Source organism: Ixodes scapularis, unplaced genomic scaffold (genome assembly GCF_016920785.2).
Source record: "Ixodes scapularis isolate PalLabHiFi unplaced genomic scaffold, ASM1692078v2 PGA_scaffold11__112_contigs__length_91849675, whole genome shotgun sequence".
NCBI lineage: Eukaryota > Metazoa > Arthropoda > Arachnida > Ixodida > Ixodidae > Ixodes > Ixodes scapularis.
This window is the reverse complement of record NW_024609837.1, coordinates 86,623,667-86,639,378: the sequence shown is the minus strand read 5'-3', so window position 1 is coordinate 86,639,378 and position 15,712 is coordinate 86,623,667. Positions and strand designations below refer to the sequence as shown.

The following is a 15,712-nucleotide window of genomic DNA, read 5'->3' as shown; positions in this document are numbered from 1 at the left end:
GTGGATTCCGCTTTGCAAGCGAACTGACCGTAATAAATTGTTTCTGTTGTTAGGGTGACGATACGGGGCTCGTAAAGTTCGAGGACGTCGCGGAGCCTATACTTTTCCATTGCGACGACTGCTTCCGTAGACTCCGAGTCCGCTAGAGGCGCCACTGTCACGTTCGCCGCCGCTCCTATGTGTTTTCGGAGGAGTTTCCAGTATAGGACCGAAGCGCTCAAGTTTCGCCGCCGACTACAGCGCCATTCCAGCCCCTGGCGGGACGCCCGAGTCCGAGTGGCTCGTGGTTTTTCGCCTCGCTTCTCCGTCGTAGGCGGTTGGATATAACATTCGTTGCGATGGAGACGATATAAAAGCCCGGCTAGCACGAATATTTCGTTGTTGATCGCAGCAACAATCTCCGATGTTGTTGTAGTCGATCCTTAAAATTCTACCGCTTCCCTGAAAAGCCGTGCGAGACTCGAACGGCGCCAAGCCTGGACCACGTCGGTGCTCCGACAAAAGTAAGTTTCTCGTTCGTTGGAAGATCAGTTTTGCTAAATACGCGGGAAAAACTAAATAGAATTGGTGTCAGAATAGAATCAGAATCACTACCGAACGCGGGAAAGTCAGTTGGCAGTGCCTGCGTGACGGAATATCTGATTTTTGTGCGCGTCTGTCGCTTCCCTCGAGGTGTTTGACGGGGCTTCGGTCGCGATGTTGGATCCCTTTGGCACGAATATTTCAACTACAATCACTGGCAGGGTGAGAACGGCAGGGAGAAGCTTCAGTTCCTCCAGCACTAGCTTCGAACCGTCGACAGGGTTTCTATCTCGCGACAGTCGAGCGTTCACGTGCAGCCATATCGCAACGAAGGGCAACGAAGACGTGCTGGAGCTCGGCCGTTCACAAAAGACGCCCTGCCTGCCGTTCTGACTTTGTCAGAACACTTCTAGCTAGGGGAGGGGCTTTTGGGGGTTGCGATTGCAGCTTTCTTCTGCCGTGTGTGTTTCTTAATCGCTGTTCCCGTTTTTTTTTTTTAGCTGTTTATAGCCATCATGTACGACGCTATAATATACACGTGCATCCCCCCCCCCCCCTCCCAAACAACACACAGGAATGCACTTCCAAACAGCCTCAACCAGCCAGCACCCCCCCCCCCCCTCTTCCTTTTTAAAATAAAAAGAAAGCCTGATTATGTTTTCACTTGCTAGGGACAATAACAGTTTCTATTATTTCGTGTCGATTTTCTGCTGATCACACCAGAGGTCTTATATTATTGACTTATTTTTCAGTGGGGGCGGTTCAGTTTTGATTCCGCCAATGTCAGCGAGGATCTGCAGCGTGCACTTCGTGAACACCTGCAAGGACAACGCTGAGGCTCATCCTGCAACAAGTCACTAGACGAGATGCCAGCTGAGGTGTTTAATAAAGACTAATTGCAGGAAACCTACCAACCCTGTAATTGCTCGTGAAAGATTCTTAGTTAATTTAAATTAATTTTCACTCCCTCGCTCGAAGATGCAGATGACCTTTCCTCATCTATGTTGCATTTTCTATATGTGCCTGGTTCTTAGCCAGTTAAAAGTATCGTTAGTTGATTGACAACTTCTGTAGTCTCTTTCGTTTTCGAGTTGCACGTTTTGGTTTAGTCTGTACCCCAAGATTCAATATAGCTTGGCTAAAGATGGATAAGCTTAGGTGACGACTGCTTTCTCACGAACTGGGAGACATCTTTCGTGAGATCTGGAATATCTTGAACAGCTGATCTGCCGTGCAAGACCTCTGAAATAGTCGGGGTTCTCGGCCCTACAATTTCTTGGACAGTCCTTGCTTCTCGAGATGTGTACATCATCTGCAAGTGTCCTGCCAGCCATACTTCGAGTCTGCGCCAATGTCACCGTGTTAAGAGCACGAGAAGAATTTTTATATTGTCACAAGGTTGTGTGTTTACCTACTCGTGGTTGTGACAAAACTCAATAAAAATCGTTTTCACTGTCAACAAAACATTTCTGAAAGCGATGCATTATGCTGCTGTACCATATTTTCCAGACTATAGTCCACAGGGGCAAATTTGGGGTAAAGAATAGATTTTGCTTACATTGTACACATACAGTGCATCGTCTGCACCTGGTGCTTAGTTGTCACGAATATCCTCTCATAGACAGCACACCTTGAGAAATGTCTGCTTTCTTAGTGCAAAAAGAAGCTGGTATTATACATAAATTATCATTAACATACCCTTTCATTCACAAAATCCGTCTCGTCATAATCAACGATATTGGAAAACAAAAATCCCGCATAGTCCGCACAGCCTAAAATTTTTATTTTTAAAAGCATAGCCCGGAAAATACGGTACATTCCTGGAAACGCTTGAAAACATGCCAACATGCCACGAAAGAAACTTTATTCAGTGAAGCAGCAATGAAGCACTGACAGGCATGGATTATTTTTCCAGAAAATAAAAATTGTTCTACTAATGACAACCTATCATGTGTCACCGGTGTTTTTTTTGCTACACAACATTTTCCTCCTAAAATGTCCCACACAGTAAAGTATGAATCAAGCCCCCACCCAATATTTGAAAATCTTGCATGTGAACTGGACAACTTGAACCTGAAAGAGAAATTAAGTTTTTTTTATAAATCCATCCAACTGAACATTGTCATGAAAATTCGACTAAAATTATGTGCAGTGATATGCATAGCAGACATTTATGCTGGAGATTTAGTCTAGGCTAGCCTCTTTTCGTTTTCAACTGTTTTGCCCCTCTTTCTGACAGAATCTCGCGGCACATTATTGTTCAAACTCGCAGAAAAAGTACCATCAATCAGCAGGAGCAGGCCCCCAGTAACTGCAACCTACTGCCTCAGTGAAGTGGGACAAAAAAACCTGGTAATAAATCTACGAGGCCTTTGTTCAGGTCGTGCCCTGGCGTTTTAGTTCCCTACTGCTGAGGCAGGCTGATGAGGACGCGTGTTCAACAATACTAATAAAATTACGAGCGTCGGCACAATGCTCGCACCGGTCCGCGACTCCAGCCCAGCGAGGACCTGCAGTCTCAACTGTACGCGGGGGACTTACCTCTTCCCGGAATTATCACCCTATGCCCGCACGATCCCCGACACGTTAATATTTCTTCGACGTGGGCGAGCCCGAAAAGCTATCCCACTCGTAGCCTCCAGTGCGAGAACGTAGTCTGCCGGTGGTTCAGCGACCGAAAAATAGTATCCCGACGTCGTCTAACAGGATTCACGAGAACAGTGGTTCATTGTGATCAGTAATCTTTAAGGCACAATGTTATTACAGCGCAAAATTTAAACAAGTGCCGCTCACCTGTAAAGTTATCTCGTAGACGCCGCACGGCCGTACTTGCGAGGCGGACCCGACTCGTTGGCGGGGAAATCAACCGCTTTCTCGGTGGAAGATGCGTGTTATTGAAGCTTTTCTATCGTTTCTTGACTCACGATGAGAAATATTTCTCGCACGCTTTCTATGCTTCTCTAAATCTTCACCGTACGCTCGAAATACCTGCGACGCCAATGCAACGCTACGAGCACGACCAGCGCGACACGACCATGTGTTGTACTGCGGTGGCGCTACCATCGCAATTGCGAAGCACCCCCTGGTTGGGCGGATCGATTCTATTGGCGAAGCTATATTGTATTTGCTTAAGCCTTGCAGGCTGAGTAGAGGCCAGCGTTGTAGCGGCGCTGGGACAGGTGAGCACGGGACGAAGGCGCCACAAGCGCGGCGTCCAACTGCGGGAGCATGGTGCGAATACAGGGACACCACGATGGTGCGTAAGAACGGGACTATCACCGCTGTAAAGCGAAATTGTTCGGAGCACCCGCGGCGCAGTTCTCTGCCAGCCGCCATTTTTTTTTCATCTCCGATAGGAACTTTTCCGGAATCCAGATGGCACTGGGGAGGAGCCCCCCCCCCTTAAAGGGGCACTCAAGTGGTTTTTGGGGAAGCTACTTTTTGGTGCGATGGCATTAAGGAAGTGTCAGTGAATGAGTATCTTCAGTTCTAGAAGGATGAACCGCCTATTAATCACGCAGAAATAAAATACGTGCGGCCTCTTTTCTGTTCCTGCGCCGACCAATGAAATTATCGTATGTTTCAAAATTTTGGCGGCCTTTTTAAAGTTTCGCTAAAAAAACATTTTTTTCAGTTCATTTAAATATGTTGTGCATGATAATTTCACAAGACGTAAAATATTTCTAGTTTAGAATACGCCCTGCGTTTTCTTCTTGCCTTCGTCCGCGGGGGGTGAATTTCCCGTTCCCTCGGGATGCGCGGAAGCGGACGTATCATGAACTGCAAACATGGCGTCGGTGGTGATCGTCGACGTGGACGGTATGGTGAAAGCTCGTTCCACGTAAAAGCGCCATCCTTGACTGTGAATTTTTTTCGCGTGTCGCTATGATAACCCAGCACGTACTATACTTCGTTTCAGCTTCGGTCCGAGCGCGGCCGATGTTATAAGCCAAAGGGACAATCAAACAGCGTAAAGAGCGCAACGTCATGGCGTGCTCTCTGCGCTTGATAGGACTAGCCGGCGGAGGAGCACGCACAGAGAGACGGCGAATACCGGCTGGTCCTATCAACTGCAGAGAGCACGCTATGACGTTGTGCCTCTTTCGCTGTTTGATTGGCCCTTTGGCTTATAACATCGGTCGCGCTCGGACCGAAGCTGAAACGAAGTATAGAAGCGGCTATGTTGTGGCGGCACTCTCAAAACAGGAGAAACCCTCGTGCCGTCGTGTTTGTTTACTTCGACTAGAGTGGTGCTTTCTAAGCATTTCTGTCCTCGAACATCGCCCGGATTTCTGATTTGGCGGATTTCATGCGTGTGCTCAAGTTCAAGGTATTACTGGCGCGTACCGTATAAAGGATGCGAATTTCACGCATTTTCATCACCGGAAAAAAATGTGATTAGTGTTAGCAGTCCTGAACGCTCGCAACGTTTATCTGATCACAAAATCATATTTCTACGTTGCTATATCGCTGCTAAGATTACATCGTCTTTTATAATCGTAGAAAGGCGTGTGGCGATATTTGTACTATTGGAAAAGTCGTGTATCAGAGTCATGATCGTCCAAGACGGCGTACTGCATATTTTTCTTTTTTTTCATCCACTGTACCCTACAAGCCTATGATGAAAAAATAATAATAAAGCTTTAGGCTATAGAAAACTGTCTGTCTATATTCGGTTACGGCATTGAGTGGCAGTGCGTCCCCTTTTTAGAGGCACCGCTGAAACAGCTGACGGCGGCGTAGAAGCGGTCGCCGTGCTGACGACCCGCTGCGCTTGTTGCAGCGGTTGCAGGTGTAAGCACGCGCGGCGCAGTGCGGTCGTTCCGGTTGCTTCGATTGCAACGGTCGCAGTCGTAGTTAACGCGCTCGTTGCAAATGTCTGAACCAGCCTTCCCCGTCCTCCCGAGGCGAAAGTCAACGTGGCGACATCGTTTGACATCACGTACCAGAGGTAACGCTGCGATGTCAAACGTTGGTTTGGTTACGACTTGCCCCAACCGCAAATCGAAGAACGCCCGAAAAGGTCTGCGTTTCGTCGTCCTCGGAACCCGCACATGACTCCGAAGCTCTGCTATCGTCCACATCGCACGTCGGAGTGGCGTCATAGGAAATCATCCCCAGGCCGGCTGTCCGCCGAAGAATTTCAACCTCTAACGGCGTCGGGTCCTCGAGCGTAGAGAGTTCCGCCATGATTGAAGCTCGAATGACAAAGAGGTTCGGCCGGTGCGTCTACCTCGGGATCACTGCGCGACGGAACGTCGTCCAACACCATTGGCCCGAGATCGTTTTGATATGCGAGCGGTGACCAATGAGAGTGGTTTCGTTTTCGGATGGATCCGAGGTTCGGCGGCCTTCAATTACATTTTTATTAAAGAAATAATCACCGTATGACTATTTTTTTTAATTATTTTTAGGGACTTAGGGCGTCTAAATTCAGTTGTCATCATCAAAACACGACATCAAAAACCACTTCAACCCACCCATCCCGTCACCCCACCCTGCAAGCTGCGAGAATTTTTTTTGTTTTTCTTTCTGCAGTTTAGAAAGTCGATGGCAGTGAGGGCTGTGTGCCTCCAAGCCCATCACGAAGAAGGCTGTTTGTGCCATTCTTACCGGATTAGGAAGAAAAAACGCGGTTACAGAACGCCTCATTTCGCTGCCCGGTTTTACTTCGGGAAAGCATCTGGCTCCGTTTTTCGGGGATTTCCAAATACCATGTAGATAGCTGATATCGTCAATACAAAAACGAAATATGCCATACATTTCTTTTGTGGTGTTGTGTCATAAATTAAAATATTGCGAAATAATCTGCCACAAGTCGGAATGCCGTTGCGTCCTAAATAGCAGCCCCTCGGAGCCTACTTTTCATTCCAGCGAAGCAGTGCTTTGAAAAATAAAGCTACTCACTCTAAAAAGTGTCTGATCTCCTTGAGAGAAAAAAAAAAGAAAAGAAACAAAATTAACCATTCCGCGATGCAATCAACAGCCATTAAAGTCCTAGCTTTTTTTTTTTTCAGAGCATTGGATTTCGTTTTATTTCAACGGTCACCCTGATTTCTAAATAGGTGTGCAATTTCTAAATTTCATGGAAGCAGAACTATATGTTGTACTGCCGAGATGCTAAAAAATCAATTACCACAAGTTTAGATACTGTTGCGTCTTGTATGCGTACTGATCAAAGCGTAGTTCTATTGTCAGAAAGCTATGTTTAAAAAAAGGTTCATAATTACGTGTTTCGATTAATCACTTCATAAAACTGAATTGCCACTAAGGCCCCAGCATCTTTTAACGAGCCTCCGCATTTATTGTTGTTTTGTTTTGTTCGCCCGGACGAGACACCGCCTCCGCAGATCACTCAAATAAGTAAACGCTGTGGCACCACAACGTCAAGGGGCGCTGGGCGCTTTTTGGGTCATGTGATTGTCTTTTTTACGAGATCATAAGTAAAGAGTTTTTGTTTTCGAAGTGAGCCAATTCTGCGTCAATCGAAACCGAGATAAAGTGGAATACTTGAGTATCAGCAAAGCTATGAGCCGTGTACCGCGGTCACCTCCGCAGTGTTACTTCTCACCTGATATGACCAATTCCAGTTTAAGAACATGAGATCGATGCACCGACAGATATAGTCCAAATTTCAGGAAAAATTGGCCGAGTTTCGGTTTCTGACTTGCAACCCGCTCGTTCTGTCCTTACGGATAACGTATACTCTCAAAGTTAATTAGAGGAAGTCCACTGGCTTGTGGCTGGGGTGGGCGTCATTGTATTGCATTTCGAGGAGTCTGGACCTTTTTTGTGCTTTGCCGATTTGTAAAGCGAGCCGCAAAAATCGGCACCTGCGCATAGAAAGCTCAAACTTTCATCAAAATGTGCACTGAGCAGGTCAGTTTTACCCCGTGAAATTTTGAGGCATAGTTCTCTTCCTGTAAAAAAGGAGAGCAAACAACTTGGTCTATGTTAGGCCCGTTCACAGACGACCAAGTTAGCAACAGTATGAACTTGTGGCGCCATCTCCCGATAGGTGCAGCAAGAGGACGACTCTCTGTTGTCTGCTCACTGTGCCTATCAAGAGATGGTACCACAAGCAAAACGCACCTACATGGACTTTGACAAGTGCTTTTGCTCATTTTTTACACGAAGAGAACTACGCCTTGAGATTTCACACGGGAAGACTGACCTACTCGGTGCACATTCAATGAAAGTTCAAGCTTTCTATGTGTAGGCGCCATTATTTCCGGCCCGTTTTACAATGGAAGGTCTACTTGGTAAACCCTATGGAGCTTCTCATCTCAGTAGTTACCTGACAGGTGGACAGGAGGCATTAACACACGCAGTGCCATAAGGTGGCTTCAATTTGGTTGGTTTCGGGTTTGCGGCTGTGTTGGTGAGTTATGTCATTTTCGTTTAGCTTTGTAATATAAATGTACCCCTTCTGGTAGAGAACCGATGATACAGTGGTAATGGGCCACCTTGAGAACTACGACGTAGTTACGAGCCTAAATTGCAGACGTTTTAACAAACAGTTTCCTCTGATCATGTTCCTCGTTTCGCCAGGTTAGGTGGCGAAACGACTGAAATGGTGCCGGGGGAGCGCTAGTGATGTCTACGGACGTACTGGATGTAGTTTCCCTCAAAATAAACTAGTGAAGAGCCTTGCATGGGGGCAGTGAAAAAGCAGGTCGATGGCCTGACTAACAATGCAACGAATCGCACAGGACAGATGAGCTTGCAAGTTTAGCGCTCACTGTTTGGTTTTCGAGGACACGTGTTCATAAAAATTGCCCACCGGGAAACCCCCTTGTAATAATGCATAGAATGCAAAAAAAAAAAACAGATATTGTTTTCATTGGTATCTTTAAAGAAATTAAGTACACGAGAGATGTTTTAATAGTGCTTCCTAGGCCAAGTAGGACACTTTTTCAACTATCAACTGTGCTAAAGAATTCACTAGCAGCATTAAACAATGTTGATCTAAGGAAACCACTTGTTATACAGACATTTGGCTACAACATATTGAGTAAATAAGATAAGGGAGAAACCTGTCGGCTGAAGCCTGACGTCTGTCTTCAGTATAAATATTGGAATAAAATTATTTGGCACAAGAGAATTGACCTCCAGCAAGCTTGGCTCAAGTCAAATGCCAGGCACCACCTCATAGATTCGTGTATACAGATCTGTATTTGTTCGAACATGCTTTTTACTAGTTTCAGCAGTGTCCAGAGCAAATCGAGCATTGACAACGCTCAAGTGATTTTTATGCAGACGGCTTCTTTTTCATCACATCTTGCGTACCTCGGGTGCTTTTGTCAGGCACTCAGATGCTGTTTCTGACATGTTTTTCACTTGAAAAGTTCAAACCTCTTTGTCAAAATAAATTTTTTAATTGGATATCTTAAGAAAATTGAATGACAGCAGACATGAGACCGAGCAGTCTCTAGTTTCTTTAAATTCATAAATAAACAGATCAAGCGAATGTTTATACCGCAAAAATGATTCCCTCCCATTTAATCAAAAACACCTGCTTTGGATGCATTTTGATGCTTTTAAGAAACACACATAGTGAAATGTTGCGTTGACTACATTTGCCTTCTTTAAGATCATAAATGCATGATCATAAATATACCTTGCACTTCTTATTGTGCCAATGCTTCTTAAGCAAATTTGAGCTGTCATAAATAATTGACCTCTCAACCCTCGTGTGTCTTACAGTCCGGTACCCCGAAGGTGCAAATAGTCAAAACGTGCAATGAAATCAAGTGCACAAGTTGTGCACCTATTGATGGCATGCAGTTAGGCAGTAAAAATAAGTACCAGATGACCACAAAGCAAGGCAAAAAAACTTTCAGCCTTTCCACTCTGGTGAAGGAGGAAGAGCAGCAGAGCTGTAGGTTCTGTTCTCAGCGATAACTTTCCAGGCAAGCGATCTGTTCTTCTTTCGCAAGAAAATCTGAAGCGCTCGACGCAGTGGAACTTTAGGCAATAGCAGCCTCACGGCAGTTGCGGAACTATTCACGCTGCTGCGCACATCGCCGCTTGTTCTGTTCCCACTCTTTTTCCTCTGAAGAAATGTTGCCGCCATCTATGAGCGACGGCAGCAACCAGTTGTCTGGTTGCCAAGGCTGGAAAGGTTGCCGCGATTTATGAGCGACGGCAGCAAGCAGACAACCGGTAAGCACAACACTCTGGACAGCTACCGCCATCTATGAGCGACGGCAACAACCAGTGTTCTGTCGACCACGGGGAAACTAGCCCTTAACAGCTCTGCTGTAAAAAAATGCTGTAAAGCGTGACAAAAAACACAAATACAACGCCTTTGCCGGGGTGCGGAGGGGAGAGAGAAGCGACGATTTGAAGCCACCTTATGACAACCGCGTCACGCGATTCCAAGATGGCAGCGCCCATGCGACGAAGGGTGAAAAGGTCTAGACTGTTTTTTTTGTGGCAGCCGCCACGTTGAAATTTGTTGTAGCCAAATTGGGGCAAATAGCAAATTACTTTATTTGCCGACTGGAAGGTGCGAACATTCAAGGGGTTTGGGCCTATACATGGCTCGCACCAACATCACATTGCATACTTTTGGCCACCATAACCGACAGAGGAAGCGAAGCTGCTTTAGGAGCTTTAGGAAAAATTTCGAGTGATGACTTAATCTTTTATAATCTTCTTGGAAAATCTGGGAGACACAAAAGAGAATCCTGGTGAGAGAGATCTTTTTCCCCTCTTCTCTGATGGCCATCGGAGTGCTCTTTGGATGACGTCATGTGCAAGCCATGTACAGTCCCGACTTTTTTTCTTGGCTATACTCTTTTATTGTAGTTATCCTTAAACTTAGTTTCTGTCGCACCAACTATGTCATATTTCAACATGGCACCCATCACACAAAAATGGTCCAAACAGATTCACAAACGTGTGCACAGTTCATTAGGATTCTGAAAATATGGAGCTTTTGTACACAGCATCTCAGTGTATTAATCGGAGAGACATAGAAGTTTTACATTTGCCTCACTCGGATCCTTTTCCAAATATAAGCCAAGACAATAAAGGACAGCAAGCTCCGTGTATAGACCAACTCATGTTTACAAACAAACCGGAGCACCCCTAGCGGATGCCACCGGCACCGTGCATGCGGGATGGAGTGTGGGCAAGAAGCTCGCCGTTACCCATAAACAAACCATTAAAATATGCAATGTTTTCGGCGTCAGTATGAGTCCCCGTGCTCTTTTCTGCATTAGAATTGTTGATTCTATGTTTTCCTGGAAACATCTAACTACTTGAGCAGCCTCAGCGAAATTAACAAGGCTCGTTACAATGCAAAACTTCGCGTGAATACTTTGACATGCGGTGATTCACTCCACGTGGAAGTTGCAGAATGGATGCTAAAGACTGATTCGCATGATGAGATTCCACAAGCAATTTTCAATCACGAAGTCGCTTGGACAGTGTAAAGGTGAACCGTAGCTGAGATGGTTGACGTCGATACTGAAAATCGCAAGCAAAATGGGACCAAGTGAATCAGGAATAACAAGTCGATGATGGCCACTGGTAACAATGACCAACATCTTGTATCGACTGTTTACACCGAGCCTGCTTACCCCAACCAACCTTCAAACTTATATCTTTTGAGGCCAGCACTTACTTCTTATCGCAATTACAGGGCCAACGTTAAATCTATGGGCCGGTGTCGTCCGGAAGAGCAGACGACAGAAACGTTTGAAAGAGCAGACGACAGTTCAAACGACCAGGTTGCCGTTTCAACTTGAAGGCGGTCCGTACAACTTGACGGTTCTCCCACGTTTATGTTGGAACAAAACAAATAAATCTCATGAACACAAGTATTTGTGAAATCAACTTAAAGTGCTTCCCGCCTAAGCAATCGTGGTCCGAAGGCGCCTGGTTTTCCCCTTTCACGGCATAGATCCACGTTCTCAGACAGATTGAGCACATGAAAACTGACCTTCGAACCTTTCTCGACTCTTTTGGTGCAGCCAGGGGCGGATTTAGAGGGGGGGTCCGGATGTCCTGACCCCCCTCTTGATTTTTACATGTGTAAAATTTAGGGCGTAAAACAAAGAAGAGGGGGAGGGGGTTCCTAAACATAGGGTACGCTGACCAACACCTGACCCCCCCTCAGGAAATTCCTGCATCCGTTCCTGGGTGCAGCCCCAGATGCGGCGTTTTGACGAGAAGGCAGAATTTTGTCTGGTTTCGTTCATAAACAATGCAGGAATGCACGTTATGCATGGTGACTTCGGCCCACAGGCCCAGACCGGAAGTGCACTCGACGCGCCACCATCGCGCCGTGACGTAACAGAATTGAGTCTCAAAATAAAGCATATGCCACTTTTCCCCTTAGTTTCTTACACCAAAACAAACAAAAAGAAAGTTTATTTTTTCATACGATTTTTGCCACTTCGCAATATTTTTTTTTTTAATTTCGTGCAGTTTAATTTTTTTTTTTCTTCTTTTTTCTTAAGATGTTTTAGCCGCGAACTACTTCAAATGCCAAGTACGTTCTTTAGAGCAACCGTCAGACCCTGGTTACGATCTTAAGCGAGATAATCAGAAGGCTGATTTCACTATGAAATACGCGTAAGGTAGTCCGGTAACTTTACAAATGACGCACCGATGTTCCGTGAGTTGCGCAAACTATGCGAAGATCGCAAGCGACCAACTTCCAAGAGCCGACTTGTCGTGTTTACCATGCGGACAAACCATCTACGAAGCCTAGAAAGAGAGGTGAGGAGACCTCCTACCTTGTTCGTAGGTTGTCAACAGGATGGAAGATAGAAAATGTCACGTTCGTATCGCAGCGATACCCGAAAACAACGCCACCAACTTCATGCTTGTTTTGTTTTCTTTGGACGCGCGTGCGCGTCCACGCAGACTGCGTTCTGTTATTCACCCCTTTCGACGAACGTTTTATAGTTCGACGTCACTGGAATTTGTGTGGTGTGTTCGAAAAGTCAAGAGTTGGTGAAGCTCAAATTTTGGACTGAAGTTTCGAAAACTTACCAATGTCTTATCTTTACACCGTGTTAAGTTGGGTTTAACAAAATGAAATTAAATTTGTCTTTACTAGTTTAAAAGCTTTTAAGTAACAACTACCCTTCTAGAAGTTTATGAATAATACAGTACAAGCTAGATGGCGCAAGTCACCACGTTACCTTAAAGAAAGAGTTTCTTTTTATTTATCCATTCATTAACCCAGCACGTTAAAATGGCGCATAATACGATCGATCACGTCGCACTTTTGTAACCGGTAAAGTCGTCGGACGACGCGCGCAAGGACTTCGTCTCAGCGGGATTGCTGCTTGCGAGGGACCACCAACGTCACCCATGAACCAGGAAGGGGGTCTGTGGGCACTCCTGCCGTCCAAGGTCTCCTCCCGAGATCAAGTGACGGGGCACAAGCTCGCGCTGCTGGTCCTCGTCTCGGAGTACTGCCGTGTCAAGACCGAGCGGCACCTCAAGCCCGACCAGGAATTGTGGACGCACACGACCAAGCAGTGTCGGGACTTCGCCATCACCGCTCTCAAGCTGCTCCAGAGCCCAGACATGAGTCTGGGCGAGCTGCTGAGCTGCCTCGACGGCGTCCTGCACCCAAACACCATGCGGCTCTTTACCGTCAGCCTGAGGACCATCTACGACGCCGGGGTAGCGGGTATCATGGACTACATCCCGAATCTGGACAACCTCCTCGCGGACCCCACCGCGACGCCCGCCGTTCTGCACAAGAGCAGCGTCCTTGGTCTGTTCGTTCGTCGGATGCTTCTGGCACTTGACAAGCTCAACTTCAGCGGTTTGGTGAAGCTGCACCAGAGCTTTAGGTCGTATTACGACGCCGAGGGGAACGGAGATTCGAAGGCGACGCAGCGGCAGGCGGATCTGTTCCTCGCTCAGCAGGTCACGCTGATGCAAGTCAACGAGAAGGCGGCCCTGCCGCCGCCTCAGCTCCAACAAAAGCTCCGCGAGCTCGTCGGCGGGAACCCTGCCCTCACAGAAGCGCACTACGTGTCCTTTCTCAACTGCCTCTCGGTAAAGGAGTACTTTGGCGCCGTGGAGAGCTTGCGGCAGCACTTCGACCGCACCAGTGCTCCGGACGCGAGCTCCAAGCCTGGTCCGATGGCGACGGCGGCATCCTCCGAAGACAGTGGCCGTAATCTTCGCTACGCGTCCCTCCACCTCGCCATGCTTCACGCTAAGATGGGCCACGACGCCGAGGCCCGGGCCGCCCTGCGCGAAGCTGTGACCCTCGCGCAGGACGCCAACGACGTAGTGTTCTTACAACACGCGCTCGCCTGGCACTGCCGCCTGGACGGGGCCCGCTGTCCGGAGGCCCAACTGCGGTGCTCGGTCACCAGGGCCTCTGAATTAGGCCTGTGCGGCATTGCCTCACTAGGCATCCAGGCGCTTACAAGAGTCGGCGCCGAAGCGGGCTCGCCACCGGCAGCCGCCCTCGAGCTCTTGTCCAGGAGTGAAGTGCTCAACTTCCAGCATCCACAGGGAGATACCGGCATTGGTACAGTTACGTCACAGAAGGCTGCCCTCTGGACATTGTACGGGTTTCAGCGAATGGCTAATCTCCAGGCGCAGTTGCTGTTGCAGCTAGGAAGGGCCGATCAGCTACGCACGGCCGGCGTCGTTCCAATGGGGGAACCTGCCTGTCTGGCCTTGCGCAGTCTCGCTTGGGCGTTGACCTTCACGGGCGATATAACGACTCAACCAGCCTCCTAGACTTGGCCTCAACGCTCTTCCCGGCCTACTCAGCATGCCAGAACCTGGTCACTCTGTGCCGCCTCGAGTGCAGCTTTCACGAAGCACTCCACAAGACCCTTTGGCCTAGAGCTGAGGGGCTAGCATCCGGAATACGGATACTGAACCGCTTCGAAGGGGACCTCTGCAAGGTCAAACTCCTTCTCTGGCAGGGACACCTCAACGAAGCCCTGGACCTTGTCGACACGGTTCTTGCAATTGAGGACATTAAGGGGACGGGTGACGGAGACAACACGAGCAATTTTGAGGGCAGCCTTCCCCACTTTAAAGGGAGGTGTTACCTTCTCAAGGCAGAGATTCTAATTTAGTCGTCCCAGCCCGTGCTTGCTATCCCAGTCCTGTGTGAGGGCCTCACCCTAGCGGAGAAGCACCATCTGTCCTACCTGCGGGCCAGCTTAGTGGTCCTGATGGCGGGGGTTCAGTTTGAGGTGGGGCTTCCGGGGCATGCGTGCACTTTACTGGAAGAAGTGGTTACAGTAGTGCTGTCACAAGGGGGCCTGGTGGATGTCGGACAGCTATACCTGCTCCTGGCCAAGTGCCGGTTCAAGAGCGAGGGACATGGGGGACTGGAGAGCGCTGTGCATCTGGCCTCGTCTGCTTTGAAGTGCTACGAGACGGTAGAGTCGAAGCGAGGCATCAGGGAGTCTGCCTATTGGCTGGCATTGCTGTGCGACAAAGCTGGCATGGAGGAGAGGCGCAACGAGGCAGCCAGGACGTTTCGTAGAGTGGACGAACAGATGGCTGAAAAACTGCTGTACGAATTGTGAGGCTGTCTTTCTAGGTTATCTACCTCAACCTCTCCCTTTTAGTTCAAGTTAAAGAGGTGTATGGTCTTCCACTGTAAACATCATCACATGAGAACATTTTGATTAGGGGTAATGTTTACGAGGCTTGTAGGTCATAGCTGTGTGGTGGCATTCCAGGTCCGTTCTTATGTGTAGTGCCATTGCCGTGTCGGACACCTCAAGGCGCATCCTGAGGCAAGCTTCAGGCGGGGAAATTTTACTACGTTATAAAAACTGTAATTCGTTCGTAGAAATTCAAATACAGCAACATGTTATGGGAAATGGCCTCATTTGATTGTTTACTTTATCAAGCCAGAGCATCTTAGATATCAGTTTTGGTCCAGAGAACTTTAAAAGGGTTTGTTATTGTGAGAAGAATGCTTTTTTGTGCAGTATCATCTAGAAGAGCACAAATTTAAGATGTCTTAATGTAATTTCATTCAGATTCCTTATGCACCGACTCACTAGAGCCCACTAATTTAGCTGACAGCGGGTAGTTTAGCCAGTCAACAGCACAATCAATTGTTTCATTTTTAGACTACTGCATTTTCAAGACTACAGCCTGCACCTGGTGTATAGACCAACTCATATTTACAAACAAACTGGAGCGCCCCTAGCAGACGCCACTGGCGCCG

At 47.6% G+C, this 15,712-nt stretch overlaps 1 protein-coding gene and 1 long non-coding RNA gene across 2 annotated transcripts; both read left to right on the top strand.

Annotated features, from left to right (window-relative positions):
* Positions 1 to 318: 318 nt before the first annotated feature.
* LOC121835168 lies at positions 319 to 1,432 on the top strand. Its single transcript, XR_006077505.1, has 2 exons — positions 319 to 503; positions 1,275 to 1,432. It is a non-coding gene; the product is annotated as an uncharacterized LOC121835168 (long non-coding RNA).
* Positions 1,433 to 12,855: 11,423 nt separating this feature from the next.
* Positions 12,856 to 15,484, top strand: LOC120840761 (anaphase-promoting complex subunit 5-like). Its single transcript, XM_040211466.3, is given in 2 exon segments — positions 12,856 to 14,215; positions 14,218 to 15,484. Coding segments are annotated over 2 exon segments (2,202 nt in total). The 3' UTR covers positions 15,060 to 15,484.
* Positions 15,485 to 15,712: the final 228 nt, after the last annotated feature.